The following is a 19,442-nucleotide window of genomic DNA, read 5'->3' as shown; positions in this document are numbered from 1 at the left end:
GCCTAGGTCCAAGGATGTGTTGAGAATCTCACCTGCCGAGCTGGCGACTTTCTCAGTGCGCCTTACCATCAACACAAGGTTGTGAATTGAATCCTATCTCGTTTGTGGAGATTTCCTGGAAACATCTCAGTGATCAAATTCTGAATATCGAATATCAAGCACAAATGTATTATGTCTAGCATCAAGTGAAAACCCCATGGCTGTTTCTCAACAAAGAGTGGCTGGCAGAAAACCCTTGGCAAAAGTTATAGCCTGACTGCTTCTCATAGACGAGGCTTGAGACGGAACAGTGAGATATCGACATTGAAATGTGATGGCTATATAAAGGATACTTTGCTAACGGAATATAACTAATTACAAACCCCGTCTTCTCTCATTAAATTTGAGGGCTCTTCATAACAATTTTCTGCTTCTTCGCTCTTAAGTTCAAGTTCAGACAGCCCTTTGAAAGTTTAATAGCTCAACGACTGGTGAAACAGCTTGTCCTGTGAAGTATGTCTTGGAAGCCATCAATCCCAGTCTTTCATCTTCTGCTTGTTTTCCTACTCGCCGGAGATCTTGGGTCACATATTTTCGTAGATGCCAATGCTCTAGAATGCAACTACGGTTGGAATTACAAAGGCTATCGGAAAGGATGGAGTCAGTCAGATATCTCCCTTCACTCTATCAATCATCCATCTTTTGTTTCTCGGGATAGTGTGAACTGACCAAGAATTTTAAACGTCATTTTCATACTCAAAGCCTGTGAAGTGAGACCTCCCCATGGTGTAGGCAGCGTCCCCTGGAGTTGCACATGGTGTGGAAGGAATGATGGGCTAAAACCTTGTAGGAGAGAATTTGTTTGTTTTCAATCGATGGACAGTTCAGAGCGACCACTTACTTTTTGGTTTGATAAATCATTGCCCAGCGGCTAAGGACTGCATCAACTCACAGGGAGAACAAATGAACGGTGGGGACCTATGGGCTTGTGACCTCGAATTCAGATGGGCTCCAATCCCAGGGACAGGCGGCAGAGATTACCGTTAGTCACTTTGCATGTTCTACCTCATGGATACTTTGACTGTGTACACCTTTCCGAGAAGTCTGGAGGTGCAATGGAACGTCTTGTTGAAGCTTCCTTACAAATTCCAACACCAGAATCTTAGAATCCGATTTACTGACGTATTCAATTTTGGTCAATCCCTGAATCTTGAGAACAATAGATTGCAGACAATCTGCCACGCCGGTCTCGTACTATTGCAAGAGTCTTAACAAGAACCAACGTAAGTATAACTTTTAGGACTCATGTCTGGGATATTCATCTATCACTAACTGGCCCGTTTTATGGTTTGAACTTGACAAATGTTCAAACCTATGTCATCTAGAATGTCCGGAAGATTTGTGTACCAAATGAAACCTTGCATTCATATTACTAGCCAGCTTGACCCTGCAGGGTGAACATCATCATTAGCTGTCCATGGTGTTTTTGCTTGAATTTAAACAATTGTTATGACTCTTGTCTGATCAAATCTTTTGGCCATTATATAGATGTAAAACGTCGTGTGACACAAGCGTGAACAGCTGATCCAGAGCTGTCACTTGAATGCGAAGAGATGCGAGGATGAAAGTGTCACGAAGGGAATACTCCGAAGAGCGAAAGCATATAATGTGGATCTAATAATGATATTAATTTCTTATCTGTGTCAAATAGGAATGAAATGAATCACAAGAATAGATATATTATATACAAGAGTTCTGAGCTGAGGCAAAGGATCAGGAAAACTGATTCTTACAAGATGAACAAAAGAAAAACTCAGCATGTGATTCTGATCACAAGAAGACTGAGTGCTGAGACTGAGGATAAGTGTCGAGTATTTTGTGATACACTATTGAGAGTATCAACATCCCCCCTTGCTCGATACTTTTGTAGGGATAGGAAGTGAGTTCGTAGATATAAGATGGAGTTCGTTGGTATCTACATTACCAATTAAGAACCGACATCGATTGAGCATTTCTTTCGGAGCATTCTTTGTGAGGAAATCAGCTGGCATTAACTTTGTATCGATCATATGAGTAGATATTTGATGTGAGGAAATTAAATCGCGAATGAAGTGATGCCTAATGTCTATGTGCTTTGATCGACTGTTTGTAGCCGATTCTTGAGAGAGAAATATTGCTCCATTGTTATCGTTAAAAATACTTAGCGGAGGGAGAGATATTGGAGATGTTGGAATGGGGGTTTGAGTCAGGTGAGATATCATTCTAAGAAACCATAAGCAGTGTTTAGCACAATCTCCAAGTGCCATATACTCTGCTTCTGTGGTAGATAGAGCTACAGTGGGTTGGCGACGACTTTTCCAGCTGACTAGAGATCCGCCTAACGTGAATACATAACCAGTTGTTGATCTGCGAGTTTTGGTACAGGCTGCATAATTGGCATCAGCGTAGGCACGAAGTTCGGTTGATGGTGTGTTGTGCTTCTTGAATAATATACCACGTTCTAAAGTTCCTTGAACGTATCTGAAAAGATGTTTTACAGCTTGCCAATGTCTGTATGTGTATTTAGATGAATAACGAGCTAACGTTGATACGGCATATTGAATATCCGGTCGAGTGTGGACAGCGGCCCAGTTGAGACAGCCAATGGCTTGCTGATAGGGTAGGTGAGCTGCATCTAAGATTTCTTCGCTGGTACCAGGAGATAATTCAACGGAGTTTGGGAGAGGAGTAGATGTAGTATTGCAGTGTGTCATTTCGAAACGATCAAGAACGTTCTTCAGATAATGTTCTTGAGATAAATGAATTGTACGATTCTTTCTGTCTCGCGTGATCTTGATTCCAAGGTGTAAGGTAGGTTCAGTGGTCCACACTAGCTTGTATAAGTTTTCTAGTTTTTCTCTAGTTTCTTTGATCAGGGATTTTGAATTCGAAAATACTAGACCGTCGTCAACAAACATAGGGATGTGGATGATTTCATTACCTCTTCGAAAAGTAAAGAGGGAGTTGTCGTCTTTGTAGGGAATAAAACCGATGCTTCGAAGTTTTTCATCAAGGTCGGCATTGAATTCTCGGTGAGCTTGTTTCGTTCCGTAGATGGATTGTTTGAGTAGCCAGACTTTCTTAGGAAACTTTGAGTTATAAAAACCTTGAACTTGTCTTGTGTAAACAGGCATTTTGTTCTTTCCGTTGAGGAAAGCAGTACATATATCGAATTGTTCCATTTCCCAATCCTCGGAAGCACAGAGAGAGAATAACATGTTCATAGTGTCTGATTGAACAACGGATGCAAATGTTTTATCGTAGTCAACACCCCATATTTGGTGATTGCCTAGAGCTACCCATCTAGCTTTGTATTTTATGATGTTTCCGTGTTCGTCACGTTTCCTTTTTAAACGCCACATACCACCTATGACATTCGCTTCTGAGGGGGCATCGACTAGTTCACCAACGTTGTGAGAGGTTAATGAATTAAATTCGCTTTCCATGGCCTTGATCCAGTTCTCTCGTTCGCTTCCTCTCATTGCCTCAGTGTACGAAGGACAATCGGCACTTCTTTTTGCTGCGTAGATTGTGAGGTTTCCGTAACGTAAAGGAGGTTTTCTATCGCGGGCAGGGCGTAGAGAGGTAGGGTTGGAAATGATTTTTGGTTGTTGTTTATTTGATTTTTGCTCTTGAGGTTTCTCAGAAGGATTGGAAGTATTGTTATCTGATTTGTGTTGGTCTTCTGATATAGGATCTGTATTTTCATTGTTGGTATTTGTTTCATTCTTCTTTTTCGGAATTTCTTTTTCTTTTTCTTTATTGTTCTGAATTTCATTGATATTGTTATCTTTTGGTCTTTTGATTTTGATGATTATTTTGGGTTGTTCTTTTTCTTTTTCTTTTGCTTGTTTTTCTTCTTCAATTCTTTGTGTTTCTCTTTCTTTCTCTAATTTTGATTCTAATTCTTTTTGATATCTGATTTGGTTTTGTTTTGCTGTTTCTAATTTTAATTCTAATTCTTTTTGTTGTTTAATTTGTTTTTGTTTTTCTTTAGCTAATTTTAACTCTAGTTCTTTCTGATGTTTGATTTGTTTTTCTTTTTCTTTTTCTTTTTGTTGTTCTTTTTGTTGTTCTTTTTGTTTTTGTTGTTCTTTTTCTTTTTCTAATTTTGACTCTAGCTCTTTTTGATGTTTGATTTGTTTTTCATTTTCATTTTGTTGTTTTGATTTTAATTCTAATTCTTTTTGATTTTGATTTTGATTTTGATTTTGAATTTCTTTTTCTTTTTGTATTTGTACTTGGTTTTCTGTTTCTTTTGATGATGTGGTTTTAGGTGCATGTATTGATTGTGATAGAGGAATGAGTTGCTTCGGGGTGAATTCAATTACTGATTCGGGACTGCGAGGTGGATAATTTTGGATATCAGACAGTGAAAGTTCCGAGAAATTTGGAGAGATGGGTGTCAGTTGTTGAGGAGATAGGAAAGGGGATGAATTGATTGATATGGTATCATTTTGGCGAGGAATTGACTGCAAGTTTGTTTTGTCAAATGGGAGTTGTGGATCATGGGATGGTGGTTGAGAAGGATGTTGAACTGGATTATTACCTTCAACAATTTCCGATGTACTTTCTGAATTGTTGACGGGTGGCTGAGTCGTATCATTTGTGGATAGTGTTTCCTGATTAAATGTCAGGTTTGATGGGAGAAAGATGTCATCAGTGTTAGATCTTTCTGCAACAGTGTTAAGTTTGTTTTTGAACGGAAATAGTCGTTCATTAAAAATTACGTTACGTGATACGATAATCTTTTTGGTTTTGATATCCCAGAGACGATAAGCACGAGCACCTTGTTCGTAACCAACATGGACACATAGGCGAGACCTTGGTGATAATTTATTGAATTCTGATGATTTTAATAGAGGATACGCAGCACATCCAAGTGCTCTTAGGAAGTTGTTATTGATTTTGTGGGCGCCAGGGATGTCTGAATTCCAGAGTTCATAAGGACTTTCCATATCGATTGAAGCGTTAGGGGAAACATTAAGAAGAAAAGATATTGACATTATAATTTCTCCCCATAGATGGTTTGGAATATTTGCTTCTATCATAACAGATCTTGTTCTTTCCATGATTGTTCGATTGAATCTTTCCGATACTGAATTTTGTTCAGGGGTTTCTGCAGGAGCACGCTCAAAGGAGATACCCTGTTGGGATAGGAATTGAGAGAATTGATTTGAGGTATACTCTCCACCTCTGTCAGACTTCAAGATGACGACTCTCTTATTGTGGTATCTCTCAAATTCAGTAACAAATTGCACAAAATTTGAGTATACTTCTGATTTCGATCGCATGATTTTAATACAATTATACCGAGTGGCATCATCAATGAATGAAACAACATATTTGCCACCACCAATGGATGTGGTGGGCATAGGACCTAGTACATCACTATGTATGCGGAACAACGGAGTATCGGATTTGGGAAAGTGAGATGAAAACGGAAGGCGGTGAGATTTTGATAAAGAACAGGGTTCACAGTCAAGCTTTGTGGACGAAGAGGGAGTGACTTTAGACAGGGATCTGTAGTTTAGGTGACCATATCGTCGATGCCAAATGTCAGCAGGGACATTTGCAGGAGCAGCGAAAAGATTTTGAGATTGACGTGCCTGAACTAGAAATAATCCATCTGTTTCATGACCAGTGAGGATAAAGTTTTCTGTCGAGTTTTTAAGAACGATAGCAGATTTTTCACTTGATAGGATAGCTCCGTCTTTGATCATTGATGAGACTGATATGATATTAACTCCAGCATTGGGTGTCAAAAGTACATCCTCTATGGCAATAATTCGTGGTTCACCAGAAATGGTTGTTCCTTTTATGTAAGCGGTGCCAGCTAATTTCGCAGAGACTTGTTTTTCATGTACTCCTAGTCCGGATATATTGACATAGGGAATAGTATGTATATTAGAAAGTAAGTCTGCATGACAAGCAATATGAGTATTGGCTCCACTATCGATTAAGAAACAGTTGTTTTTAGTGATTTTTGTGGAAGCGTTATAAGCAGAGTATGTGATGAATTCATCGGTGGGATGGTTTTCAACAGCTACATGGGCAGATGCTGAATTCGAATTGTTCGGTTTAGTTTGATTTGAATTTATCATCATTGCTTGATATCGTCTAGCCATTTCTTCAGTAGACAGTGAGCTTGAATCCTTGTTCTCATTTTTCTTTTGTGTGTGACATTGTTCGTTTGTGTGTTTGGAATTAAAGTGAATGTGACATATGTCTTTAGGAGACTTTCCTACACGTCTGTTGTCGGATCGCATAGGTTTTCGAGTTTTAACTGAGTATACTTCTTTTGGTTTCTCTTCACTGCTGATAGTGGAACTAGCTTCGAGTCTCAGACGAGCACAGACGTCGCTTGTAGAGATTGTTTTAATGTTTGATAGAAAATGTTGGATTATAAGTCCGAAATCATTACGAGGAAGGCTGTTGACTAGCAGTATGGCAAATAGTCAATCGGATAACTGTAAGTCTTTATCTCCAGCAGTTAGATCGCGAATCTTGCTGTGCAGGTCTTGGATTTTGGCGATGTAGTTAGTGATCCCGATGGAATGGTCGTATTTTAAGCTGAAGAGTTCCGTGAGAGTGTTTGCGGTTACAATGCCATTGTCAGATCCATGTTGAGATATGAGAGTTTCAAAGGCCTTTTTGGGATCTTTGAGTGATTCGATTGAGGATAAATTTGCTGAATCAATAGTGTTACAAATCGCGTATAGAGCGGCAGCCTGTCGCATGTCAAAACGAGACCGTTCTTGAGAGTCGGACGGGCGTTTGATTTCTTCTTCGATAAACTCGTAGAGGCCATTCATCTTGAGATAGATTTTTAATTCGGTTTTCCATGCATATATGTTCCCCATGGCTAATTTGGGAATGGATGAGATTGCGGATGTGCTGAAACTAGTAGTTCCCGAATTGGAGTTCGACATTTTGTAATCGATTGGAGGTTCGGCTGGTTTGGTGTCAAGGATTTTCGACATGAGAAGAAGGACGAGTGTAGTCTTGAATGGAATTTACTTTGTTAGTGCCTTTGATGAGTCAAAGGGTGATATTTGATATAGAGGGCGCGTCTAGAGCGCTGGGCTCATAACCTATAGATGTAAAACGTCGTGTGACACAAGCGTGAACAGCTGATCCAGAGCTGTCACTTGAATGCGAAGAGATGCGAGGATGAAAGTGTCACGAAGGGAATACTCCGAAGAGCGAAAGCATATAATGTGGATCTAATAATGATATTAATTTCTTATCTGTGTCAAATAGGAATGAAATGAATCACAAGAATAGATATATTATATAAAAGAGTTCTGAGCTGAGGCAAAGGATCAGGAAAACTGATTCTTACAAGATGAACAAAAGAAAAACTCAGCATGTGATTCTGATCACAAGAAGACTGAGTGCTGAGACTGAGGATAAGTGTCGAGTATTTTGTGATACACTATTGAGAGTATCAACACATTACATTAGGGGAAATACATCACTTTGATCTTACTTTGGATCATAATCCACTAAACTTGCAATTGCCACATGATTAGAATTAGCATAGTATTCTTTCTACCCAATATAAGAATCCATGTCCTTTTCCGTAATGAGCCAATCATCTCGAATTGTAATTTGGGTAGTAGGTATTATACACTACTGATCATCATCAGCCACAGTCTAGCATTCAAAAATACCATCAAATAGAAAAACCAAATCTTGATAAACTTTGTATCTCACATCCTCATTTATAGTGGTCCTTGAGTTTGGCAATATCGAGCGCCCAATATTAATACTCCCTTTGTTCCTTTCAGTCCTCTGCATTTTTTTTTGCAATCGTGGATTCATGAAGGTTTGCATAAAACTGTCTATAACCAAAGTCTCGTGTTCCCTCGAGAAGATTGGTAGACATCTAGTTCTAAAGCTTTAAATTCCAAAAACCGACTTCAAGTTCAATCCTCTTTACAACCTCATCATCCTCTTTACTCCTGATCAAATTTGGTCCTCTAATCCTCTCAATATCATCATCATCATCATGATCATCAAAAACTTCATAACATTTTGTACAATCTATAACTTTAACTTTCACTATATGCTCAAAACAAAAAAAACAAATCACAAAAAAATGAAAAATATATTCTATGAAATCTAAAATAAAGAATTCAACCGAAAAAAAAACCAAACCTTTGAATCATAATGTTTTTTTTTTCTTTCTTTCACAAACCATTTTCATCAATTTTCTTCACTTCACTTCACCAAAAGATTCTAATTCTTCATCTATAAAATTATATTTTCTCAATCATCCAAAAACCAAAAACCAAAAAACCAATAAAAAACCAATTCCTAACCAAACACCTTGATCTTCATTTCCCAACTCATCCAATAAAACCCATCCACCCATTCCAGAATCCATTACTTCCCATCCCATCCAACCCAATCTCACATCTCCTTATTCCTACCCACCTGACCTCTCCACGTCGAAATCCTAAGCGGAGTCCTAACCGGCAAAGTCCCATTCATTCCATCCTTCCCCCCACCGCTTCCCCCATTTCCAGTTCCAGTAGCACTATAAGGACTCCAAGAATTATAACAATAAGTTGAAACCAAGACGACCGAAGCGCCTAAACTAGATCCTAAAGGTAACGGATCCTTAAACAAGACCACACCAATCAAGCTCGACAAAACAATGGAACAAGAAGTAGCAAATCCCTTCAAGATATTATCTGCAAACTTAATGACCAAAGCAGTAACCAAACCTCCAATAACTTGTGTCCAAACCGTTAACCAAGCAGCTATTCCAAAGTTCTTAAACAATCCTCCTTCTCCTTCTCCTTCGACAGTTTGGGTTTTAGAGTAATAAAAGGCAGTGAAGAGGGCTGGTAAGAGTGAGAAGAATGATAATTGAACGTTTCGGATCCAAAGGTCTACTTTTGTGGAAGATTTTAAAACTAGCTCAAAGTATACGCCTGCTAAGCCTGATGTAAAACATGCTGCAGTGACAGCCATGAATCCAATGAATCGATCGGTTGATTGGGTTTCTTTAGATGTCGTGGTCGTTGGGGTTGGTACGTTTTGGAGTTGGACTAGGGCTACGCCTACTGCTAGGAAAAAAAGTGAAATCCACTTTGATGTGGAAAGTTTTTTACCAAGTAATAGAACTGAACAAAGTGCAGTCGTTAAAATCTATATCAAAAATCGACCCCCAAAAAATCAGAATTTTAAGACTTTTTCTCGATTTATTCAAAGTTGAGGTTTGTAGATTTTAGAGTTTTTTTTTTTTTTTTTGGTGAGATTGGATTTGAGTTTTACTTACTTTAAGTTGATAAGTAACTGAAAAAGTGGCTACATCTAAATGAGAAGCAGCTACAAACTGAAGGTTATTTTGAAGAACATAAAGGATAGCAGGAATTGAAAGTTTCCAACAATCACCACTAAACCAAAAAAAAAACCAAAAAAAAAGACAAAATTAGTTGTTAAAGCTTTGAATTGAAAATAGATTTAGAATTTTAACCTAATAACTTGTTGTAAAGTTTTCATTAATTCTTTAATAATAATCAATCTTAAAGATGGCTCTTCTTGATTAAGAAATTTTTGAGTTTGATCGAATTGATGAACTCCTTCTGGGTTTTTTAGTGGATCGGAATAAGAATTTGATGGAGGAAAGAGAGGTTCGGTATTCGGACTAAGTAATGGTGCTTCAAATCAAATCCATCCCAAAAAAACCAAAAAAAACCAAAAAAAAAAACCAAAAAGAAAATAGTAAGTAAAGTTTAATTTGTTAGAATTGAAACGTTTTTTTTTTCAAATTCGGTTTAAAAAATGATTAGAACCTACAGATATGACCCACTTTATGATTTGTTGAAGGAAGATTTAAAGTTACGATTGTAGAATTATAAACTGCAACGATTAAAGAAATCAAACATTTTAAAATCTCGTTTAACAAGACTGCAGCTGGAGCTGAATAAAGTTGATCGGATGGAATACTACGTGACTGAAGAAAAAAAAAATCAATCAATCAATCAATCAATTCCAAATCGAAATCAATATGAAAACTTTGGGTTTCTGGAAGAAGTTTTTTTTTTGAAGTATAAGAAGTGATGGTTTAATTAAACATACATAATGCACTAAAGAAAGAAACAGAATTAGAATTAGATTTAGATTGGTTCTTAGAGTTAGAAAGAGAGACTTACATAGGACAGTGAGTAAACTATTTTGAAGGGTTAAAGTGATTAATGATAAATATTTTAATGGGATTCCAGCGATCGAAGGTTGTTGATGTTTGATGAAAGCCATTGGAATTGAAAAAATAACAAACTAACACCAACCAAGCACAAGCACAAGGAGAAGAAGTAATTTATGATATCAGAAACTAAACTGCATTACAACTACAGTTTCAATTCTAAGTTAATTTCATAATCAAACCTCATGCAAACCAAATCCATCTTCATTCAACCAATAAAATGTCAAAAGGATATATCGGAAAAAAAATGCTGCACTTCATCAATTCCAACAATTACTCAATCAAAAATGACTTTAAATAAATCAATCAAAAAATACATTCAAAAAGAAATCATAAATCTATGTAACATTTCATCAAGTTGAATATTTTTCATAAATCTCATTCAAAAAAAATAAAATAAAACATCAATCTTAATAAAGAAAAAAGATAAACTCATTTTGAAATGTTTCATATCTAAATATATACACAAAAAATCATTTCGTAAAAAACAAGTCATAAATTGTTCAAAAGAAAAAGTGACAACCTCATAAAGTTTTCGATTAATCTATATATAAAAAAACCCTAAAGAATTGATTATTCTAATGATCATTGATACCAATCAGCCTTCAAACACTGCGCAACATTACAAACCACATACCCCTCCTTCCTAACATCCTGAAAACTCATCTCAAAAACCCTAACACTTTCTTCACTCAACTCATGTTCAAGTATAATCATTCCTTTTCTTTCTTCTACAGGTCTTTGGTTTGGATTCTCTTTAAGATGATGGTTTAATTGGTTTAAAGATTCTTGAATTCCAAAGTTTTGCATAGGTGGGTCTATGTAATCTCCAATGGCGTAGGTTTGGTTAAGAGTCCAATCTGATGTATCTGAGTTCCACATTAAAGTCTTTAACCCAAACACATACTATTCCCAAAAAAAAAATCAATCAATCCAATTGCAGGGAAAAAGAGAAATGGGATGAAACTTACTTTTGCTAGGGCTCTTATTCGGTTATCAACATCTCCATATGGTGGTCGATAGTACAAAGGAATCAATCCCGTCAAATCATAAATCACTTGGATAGTCCATCCTAGTTCTCCTAAGACTTCATGATCTGAAAGTGTAGTAAGATGAGCATGTGACCAAGTATGAACTGCTAAATGATCATTTCTTTTATACGCCTTCAAAGCCAGTTCATGATGATCTCTAACATTTGATCCGATCTAAACCTCCTCCCAAACCAAAACACATCAGATGTATCGGATAAAAAAAGTGGTAAGGGGGAAAAAGAGCTTACCCAAAAATGTGTAGCTGATTGGTTTTGAGTATCAAGGAATTTATAAAGCCTATCACTCGGAGGTAAAGGACCATCATCAAACCCCACACTCCAAGTGCCAGGTACCCCATCCCAAACATCCTGCAATCCCATCCCTCGATCTTCCTTTAAACCTCTCAAACAACTAGTTCTACGAAAACTACAAATCCCATCAGATCCCAACACCGTCTTCTCAGGATAAACAGCCAATCCATTAGTTCTCGAAAGGTTTGCTTGAGGTATAGATGAGATGTATGATAAGAAATTAGGTCTTTCTCGAACTAATGAGTTGTAACGTGAGATCCATTGTGGTTGTGGAACCGGTCCTGAGGGTTTAGGTCCAGGGTACATTTCTTTCCATTCGATCGATCCTACTGTAGGTGATTTCAATCCCCAAATGTTTTTGAATGTGGCTGGTGGTCTAGGTGATGAAGCTTTCCAATCGATTTGGTAATCTTTGGATGGGTTCTTTAGAACTCTTTCTGGGATCGAGAAAAGGATGATGATGATGATTAGAATGATCGAACTGATGATTAAACTGATGATTAGTGTTTTCGTGGGTCTTGATGATCGGGGACTTCTTCTTCCGGTTCTGGTTTGATGATGGGTTGTTGAAGAGAATCGATTGGATGAATGATCTAGTAATGATAGTTCTTCTTCTTCTTCTGTTTCTGTTTCTGTTTCAGTTTCTTTTTGATTTCTTAATTTACTTGTCAATTTCTCAAACATCTTGATAAATCGGATGAATCGAATGGATGGATGAATCGGATGAATTGGTTCTGGTTCTGAAAATGCTGAGTAACTTTAAGAAATTTGATTTTAGTATTTTACTTTTCTTCTCTCTCTCTCTGATTTCATTCTCAACCATCAAATCTCACTTAAAACAACCCAAACAATCAAAACCTCAAAAAAAAAGTTTCTTTTCTTTAAATAATTGTAAATCAATAAATATTACTAAAAGTTACACACTTCTCTCTCACTCCTACTTATCTATATCTATACAAATCAAAAACAACAACAACCATTCTTCTTTCTCGAAAAAAGTTCAAGAAAAACAAAAAAAAGAATTCCAAACAATGATAATCAAAAATCAAAAATCACAAAAAAGTACATTTTCAAACAATTTCACTTTGTTTTTTCAATTCTTTCCTTTTTCCTTAGACTTCCCTTTCCCCCCTCCTCCCCCTCCTCCCGACTTCCCATTACCAGCACCAGCAGCACTCGTTTTCCGATGGCCTCCGCCTCCCGACTTATTACCCGTTCCAGTTCCCTTCTTCTTAGTAGCTTTAGCCTTGGGAGCAACTACTACCGTGGCAGGAACCGTCTCTTCCAAACCCTTGGGTTCTTCTGCTCCTGGTCCATAGTAATCACGAATCAGCATACTAGCTTCAAGTTCGGTGGCCATGTTTTCAAACTCGGCATCATCCTCTTCATCATCCTCATCAGCTTCTGCATCATCCTCAGAGTTAGGTACCGCTCCAGTCCCAACAGTAGGATGAGAGCTTGCAACAACCGTTGGCAGTGGGACTACTGAGTTGATGGGTTCCACTTCTTCTACTTCTTCTTCCGAACTTTCTTCGTCAGATGACGAATCACTTTCGCGTACCGAACTTCCAGAATCACTTCGATGATACGTTCGGGTAGGCATCGAACCGGTTTGTTGACTTAGGTTTTGGTTCGTCAATGGAGCTGGGGATCGGTTAGAAAGATGATGTGGTGAAGCTGGATTAGAAGCGTGTTGGAGATGATGGTTGTATTGTTGCCATGCAGGTGATTGGCCCGGTACCGGTCTGTTCAGCGGAGCCCGTAGAGCAGTAGCACTACTAGTGGTGCCAGCATTGAGTGAAGCAGGCGAGATACCTACGACTGGGGGTGTAGGTGCTCCTTGCACTGGATCAGTGGGTGAAGAACTTGAAGAGTATGCCACGCTTTGGAGTGGACTTGGCGCAGTGGGTTGGTTGTGAGCCACTGCAGCTGATGAACGTGGTGCGATTCCATTGATTTGGTACGCAGGAGAGGGTGCAGTAGCACGATGACCGGCTGAGCGAGTCGGTAAAGCCAAGCCTTGGCTAGCATTCGGTCGAGCCAAAGGAGAGCATGCCGTTCCCGTCTCCACCAATGAGGGTGAGCGACTCAAGCTAGGTCGTCCCACTGGACTAAAGTTCGTGTGAGGATGAGAATGGCCCGAACGCGATCCTTGGCCTACTCCTGGACTCGGTAATGTCAGAGGAGAAGCTGCAATGATCGGCTGAAGAGGAGCTCGATCCGGTGAACTATCAGCAAAATCAAACTCTTCAATCTCTTCTGCTTGTACCACACGAATCGGACCTTGATCTCCTGGTGAAGAAATCGTAGAGGTCGTCGAATGGTTCGTGATCCGATGAGCCGTGGTTTGGGGAAGATGAGAGAGTGGCTGAACAGTCTTTTTCAAAGGCAACGCTAATCCGTGGTGTTGATCAGCAGCAGATTTGGATGAGGAGGAGTCAAGTGAACTTTGTCGACTGGTACTCGGATCAGTGGCCATTGACCGACCCGAAAGTTCACGCTGATGGTTCGGAGGTGTTGGCTGAGATGATTTGCTGTCAGCTTTACTCGAGCTTGGGACTGATGAACTAGAGATAATGATGGGTTGGTTCACCACCGCAGAAGGTTCCCTTGAAACTTGAGAGATCACAGGTGGAGGTGGAGCTGGGCGAGCGGGTTTGGGAAGAGCCAGTGGAGCTGCTCTGGTGGCTGCTGGAATCGTCGTAGTTGGCTTTCTGGGTAACGGTTGAGGATCGTCATGAGCCAACTGGACCACATTATCGATTCGATGAAGCGTCCAACACTAGCCAAAACAAGACCACATCACAAACTGCTTGATCAGTCCACCATGAGTATCTGATGAGCAGTTTCAAGAAAGACTCACATTCTGAGTAGGATCCCAAACGATAGCACATTCCACATCACCCGTAGGTCTAGTCGTCTTTCCGGCCCATCTTCGACCACGTGCTTCACCGGGATGAGCCCCTGGAGCGATTCGTAGAGAGATATCACCAGAAGCGGTAGAAGAGAGAGCAGCACCAGCGGTGGATAAGTCGGATGGATGAGAAGCCGGATCTAGAAAAAGGAATCAAAAAAAAAAGATAAGAATTGGATTACTGAAGAAATGAGCAAATCGACTGACATTTAAGAGAGAAAGTGTTGATTGGTTTTGAAGAAGTGGATAAACGAAGTGGACCTGATGGAAGGCTAGAGAGAGAGGTCATTCTTGCCGAACTAAAGTTGAGAATGTTAAGAAAAGTGTAAGAGGAGGAGGAAGTGGAAGAGGAAGTGGTTGAGTGAAAGTTGAGAAATTCCAAAAATAAATTCGGTTTGTACTGTGAGTCTGACTGTCAGTGGTGTTTCGGATTTTCAATCAAGTTTTATATCTCAACTTTTACCTTCACCTCACCGTATCTTTTGCATCATGTCCATAACATCATCATCATACGTAACAAGATCTTGCCCTGAATGCACACTTTTGGCCCATTTTTAATATGTCCTGATTTAGAAGGAACCAAACAAAAACACCTTCATGCCAGAACAAACAAACAAAACCAATATCAACTTGCATTTGCAATGACTCATTTTCAAGAAACCGAGATGTCTGGAGTGCCTGCCATGCTCAATTGTCTCACATACATTCCTCCTTGGTTATTCTAGGGCACCTTTTATAAACACTTTGGGATTGTACTAGAAAGACCTGCAAAAATGCAAAGGTGTGGGTCATTGGGCTCGAAAGTTCATTCTCATGACGCTCAGAATTTGGGGATAGATAGATTTCAGTCAAACAAACAACTAGGGTCATTAGACAAAAGCTGAGGCTTTAAGGTTGTTTTGAAAACTGATTGAGCCGTATTGAACTCTTGTATAATTTGTTATTGCAAGGGCTTGTAGTATACCAAGAAAAACTGGCCCTCAATCAACATAACTTGACGGGGCTCTGGGTATTAAGTTTCAACAGAAAGACAGCTGACTGAGCTGGTTAAGTAACATCAGCTCTGAGGCTGAGGATTGAGCACCAGTGTATTCTAATTTCTGAGAGGACAAGATTGGATTTATTTTGAGAAATAGAGACTCTGAAGCTGAGTCCTTCTGAAGATTGATTGGCTTGTTTTTTTATATCTCCATAGGAAAGTTGGAACACATGATACCAATGGCGGTAAAAAAACACTGGCTTTGGTACATACAGAGCATTTCATCAAGGGTTGCAAGTCATCACTGGGACACTAGTTTGGAAACACATCCAAGAGGTTGGTCGAGGTGTAAAGACATTTTCTGTGGTGGTCCGGAATGATGACTGCCTTTTCTAAGTGGAATGCCAGTTCTTGTTTACATACCACAAATATCATAGGTTATATCTGATGAGCTTTGATCCGGACCAAGCCCAACGAGTCACATTTCCTCTAGTCCTGACTTTAAGTGCAAAAGGTGTGATTAGATAAAAATCGTGAAAATTTTCGTAGCCACATCCTTGAGGAACAATAGCACACAATAGTCAGATCAAACTCACATTGAACCACTTTGTAAATGTGACAAGACACGAATTAATTCAACGTGTTATTCGGCTTTACACGAACCCTGCGGACATTCTAGATAACATATCAAACATCATCAAGTTTACACCATCAAAATGGGTGAGTTAGTAATGAGTCAAAACCATCTGCTTCACAACAAATGAGTTCAATCAGTTTAACTTACGCTGGAAGACTTTGAGAGTCATGCAATAGTACGCATTCGACGTTTTATCCCTTGCAGTATGGGTGCAAACTTTTGTTTTGAAGATTAAAGGATTAGTCAAAGTTCGACGGATTAGTGATCTGGCGTGTCGGATTGCTTGGAAGCTTTGTTACAGAGTTCCACTAATCTTTTGGAATTCCAAGAGATATCGAACAAGTGTATGTAGTCGAAATATAGAAGTTGAAATGAGCGAAATGACTGACTGAGTGTTCGGCCATCTGGACGGTCGCTTGTGACAGCAATTGCGATGTCGCAAGTCAATGTTCCGCCTCCTGCCACCACTTTTCCACTGTAATCAACGCAATTACTCGTAGCTGTGGTGTTGGATGATCAATAGAAAGATAAGCGTTTTATCTACATTGCCCATCGATTGAAAACGAAAAAAATATCTCTCACAGGGTATCAAATGATCATTCCTTCCACACCATGTACATTTGTAAACGGTATTGAGTGAAGTATGACACACTTTGATGATGATAATTTAGGGCAAGGAATTCAAAGTGTTGGGTCAGTTTACAGTGTCGGAAGAAATTTTCAAGAATCTTGGTAAATAGAAATATTGAAGACTGAAGTCAAGATATTGGACTGACAGTATGGTATGGTCCCGTCTTCCAGGGCGCGTCCTTTAGACCAACTGTACTTGCAGTCTATAGCATTAGCGTCTGCGAAAATATGTGAACTGAGATCTCCGACGGCGAGAAGGAAAACGAGGAAAAGATGAAAGATCCGGATCGATGGCTTCCAAGACATATTTTAGGAAACAAGGTGTTGATAGATTTGTTCCACAAGTTGAAGAGCGAATGGAATACCAAAGTATTTCGGAAGTCAATAGCGAGTAAACTCCTTGCTGAGTTTTCTTTTATCCAAGCAGCTTTATATACTCAAAGCAGTTCATCGACGAAGATTTTCTTTCCGAATTCGTCTCAAGCCTCATTGATACAATCAGGCTATACCTTTATCCACGGGGTTTTGGTCAGCCACTTGAGACCTTTCAGGACCTTTGCCCAAACGTTGAGCTGGCCAGTACAGGCTCGCCGCTCAGCTCAAAACGAGTGGGATGACTTTGTTAAGAACACAGAAGGGTTCATGATGATCGAGCGAATTCTGGGAGGTTGCGTCACGAGCCGTCACCCTCACAAGATCAAAACAATTATGCTCTTGGCCACGGAAGTTTCTTCCGGGAGGAATCCTGCAAGCAAACAGGATCCACGTAAGACGCACTATGCAACACGAGGAGAGGTACGGCTTCGGCAGAAGTGGGTAAGATCACCGCATCCTTTGCATCTGATCAAAACCCACCAAATCATCAATCTTCAACTTCATGAGATCGGACTCCTTCAACTCCTTTACTAAAACCTACTATGTTCTTTCTTCCATCATCATCACCTGGTAAATTGATTTACCAACCGACTCCCTAAAAAAACAAATGAACCAAGACGCGATGAGTGTTTAGTATCTTACCTGTCAGTCTATCACTTTAGAATTATCTGCATCACTATTACATGAATTGGAATCATGAAATCAGTTGTTCATATTCAAAGGCGTGACATATAGATAAGTATGCATTTCCAATATCAATGAGTGGCACGTCTTCTAAGCTAAAGGACAAAAGGTTTGACCGAACCAGGCTCATGCCAATCATTTGCAGCAACTCCTTTAAGCAATACCATCATGGACATGCAACAATAATAGTTACCTGAGGGTAACTCAGGCTGGTGATGGTTGAAACATTTCATTTGCACGTAGTACATTCACACGACGTACATTCTGATGGGAAACATTGTCGAGTTTAAACCATAGGAAGCATCAGTTATTGAGATCATATGTCTGACCGCAAACGAGTTCTGAAAGTTGTACTTACGTTGGTACCTCCCGGGAGCCTTGCAATAGTATGTGGCTCTCCCTCCAGAATTGTCAATGATGTGCTGACAAACTTTTGTTTTTGATGTTCGTTCAGGAAACAATTGGAATTCATTTCATCAGTATTCTGGTATGTCAATTTGCATCAAAGCCTCAAGACGCTCGGATTCAAAGGAACTCGAGATATCTCAAATTGAGATACCCAATCAAAATATATGAGATGAAACATGCAGAATCACTCACGGGTGTTTCTTTGGTCTGAGCGAGGGGTTGTTTTCAAAGGGCTCAATTCATAGTCGCAAGTCCACCACTTCCCCCGGTTCTCCTTGCCTACTTGGTTTCCGGCTTCATCAACGCAGTCAAGACCAACTGTGTAATTCGAACCGAGATGTAAGCGGTCTGTTTAACTTGCCCATTGAATGAAGATATAATAAGATCCTCTCTTATTGGGTAACAGTCCATCAGCCCTTCCACAATGTTGGCAGATATAGGTGGCGTGGTCTTCTGGCGTGCACACTGCGAGTGTAGATTTATCAGAGATTTGTTTAAAGTTTGGGATCAGTTCACTTTATCCTTGGGAATGAAAGACAGGTGATGAAATTTGAAGAAGCTAGAAACTACCGACTGAAGGGAAATTTTTGACTGACCATAAACGTAGCCGGTTTTATGATAACCGAACTTGCAATCTAGTGCATTAGCAGATACGAAAATATGAGACCCAAACTCTGCGACAAGCAGGATAGCGAGAAAAAGTTGATAGATGATAGTTGATCGATTCCAAGACATATTTCACAGAACAAGATCTCAATCTGTTAAAGGCGACTAAAAGTTCTTGATAAAGCTAACAGCGGAGATACAGCAGGTTATGAAAGGCCCGTGAAGAAGACAGGTGTTGCACTTCTTAACATCCTCTTCAACAAAGAAGCTTTTATATATAAAATCACACTCACACTGTACTGTTCGGTCGCAAGCCTCATGTATAAGAAACCATCAGGCCTTATTAGGCTTTAACGTCAGCCACACTGCCACAACATTTTCATTTGATACGACACACATACCGTGTTCGATAGCCCGAACCTGTAAAACAGGTGAAATTCCTGTATGTACTTTACCGGTGCTGGACATACAAAAGTGTTTGATAGCCTAGCGGCTACAAAAACACTTAAAAAAATGAAATAAAAAAAATGTCCTCCGCCTGAGAGGATGTTTGCCGGGGGTGCGTGACGGTAGTAGCTGACTTGTATACCCACCCTTTGCAAGCCTAACCCAAAAAGCCCACGGAGCTAT

The 19,442-nt window shown here is 39.4% G+C and overlaps 6 protein-coding genes across 6 annotated transcripts; 1 reads left to right on the top strand and 5 right to left on the bottom strand.

Moving 5' to 3' along the window:
- Nucleotides 1-494: 494 nt before the first annotated feature.
- On the top strand, nt 495-1,393 carry MELLADRAFT_124239 (uncharacterized protein; the record flags this gene model as incomplete). The annotated part of the gene is made up of 5 exons (XM_007416240.1): nt 495-639; nt 742-825; nt 908-1,021; nt 1,203-1,262; nt 1,365-1,393. The coding sequence occupies 5 exons, from the start codon at nt 495-497 to the stop codon at nt 1,391-1,393; spliced, it is 432 nt and encodes a 143-aa protein (XP_007416302.1).
- A 6,641-nt stretch (nt 1,394-8,034) lies between these two features.
- MELLADRAFT_50394 (uncharacterized protein) lies at nt 8,035-10,290 on the bottom strand (the record flags this gene model as incomplete). The annotated part of the gene is made up of 6 exons (XM_007416211.1): nt 8,035-9,180; nt 9,311-9,428; nt 9,509-9,692; nt 9,832-9,988; nt 10,114-10,121; nt 10,188-10,290. 6 exons carry the CDS (start codon nt 10,288-10,290, stop codon nt 8,437-8,439), a joined length of 1,314 nt encoding a protein of 437 aa, XP_007416273.1.
- A 186-nt stretch (nt 10,291-10,476) lies between these two features.
- MELLADRAFT_118039 (family 4 carbohydrate esterase) lies at nt 10,477-12,350 on the bottom strand (the record flags this gene model as incomplete). The annotated part of the gene is made up of 3 exons (XM_007416210.1): nt 10,477-11,143; nt 11,209-11,442; nt 11,517-12,350. 3 exons carry the CDS (start codon nt 12,261-12,263, stop codon nt 10,823-10,825), a joined length of 1,302 nt encoding a protein of 433 aa, XP_007416272.1.
- A 322-nt stretch (nt 12,351-12,672) lies between these two features.
- MELLADRAFT_93263 (uncharacterized protein) lies at nt 12,673-14,782 on the bottom strand (the record flags this gene model as incomplete). The annotated part of the gene is made up of 3 exons (XM_007416209.1): nt 12,673-14,361; nt 14,443-14,633; nt 14,701-14,782. The coding sequence occupies 3 exons, from the start codon at nt 14,780-14,782 to the stop codon at nt 12,673-12,675; spliced, it is 1,962 nt and encodes a 653-aa protein (XP_007416271.1).
- A 934-nt stretch (nt 14,783-15,716) lies between these two features.
- MELLADRAFT_73173 (uncharacterized protein) lies at nt 15,717-17,131 on the bottom strand (the record flags this gene model as incomplete). Its single annotated transcript, XM_007416208.1, has 6 exons — nt 15,717-15,971; nt 16,069-16,147; nt 16,257-16,325; nt 16,499-16,609; nt 16,692-16,760; nt 16,886-17,131. 5 exons carry the CDS (start codon nt 17,043-17,045, stop codon nt 16,116-16,118), a joined length of 441 nt encoding a protein of 146 aa, XP_007416270.1.
- Nucleotides 17,132-18,027: 896 nt separating this feature from the next.
- MELLADRAFT_123551 (uncharacterized protein) lies at nt 18,028-18,941 on the bottom strand (the record flags this gene model as incomplete). Its single annotated transcript, XM_007416207.1, has 5 exons — nt 18,028-18,062; nt 18,157-18,228; nt 18,399-18,524; nt 18,603-18,671; nt 18,803-18,941. The coding sequence occupies 5 exons, from the start codon at nt 18,939-18,941 to the stop codon at nt 18,028-18,030; spliced, it is 441 nt and encodes a 146-aa protein (XP_007416269.1).
- Between the last annotated feature and the right edge of the window lie 501 nt (nt 18,942-19,442).

This window comes from Melampsora larici-populina (assembly GCF_000204055.1).
Source record: "Melampsora larici-populina 98AG31 unplaced genomic scaffold MELLAscaffold_58, whole genome shotgun sequence".
Taxonomy (NCBI): domain Eukaryota; kingdom Fungi; phylum Basidiomycota; class Pucciniomycetes; order Pucciniales; family Melampsoraceae; genus Melampsora; species Melampsora laricis-populina.
The sequence above is the reverse complement of the archived record's forward strand: the minus strand, read 5'-3'. Positions and strand labels throughout refer to the sequence as shown.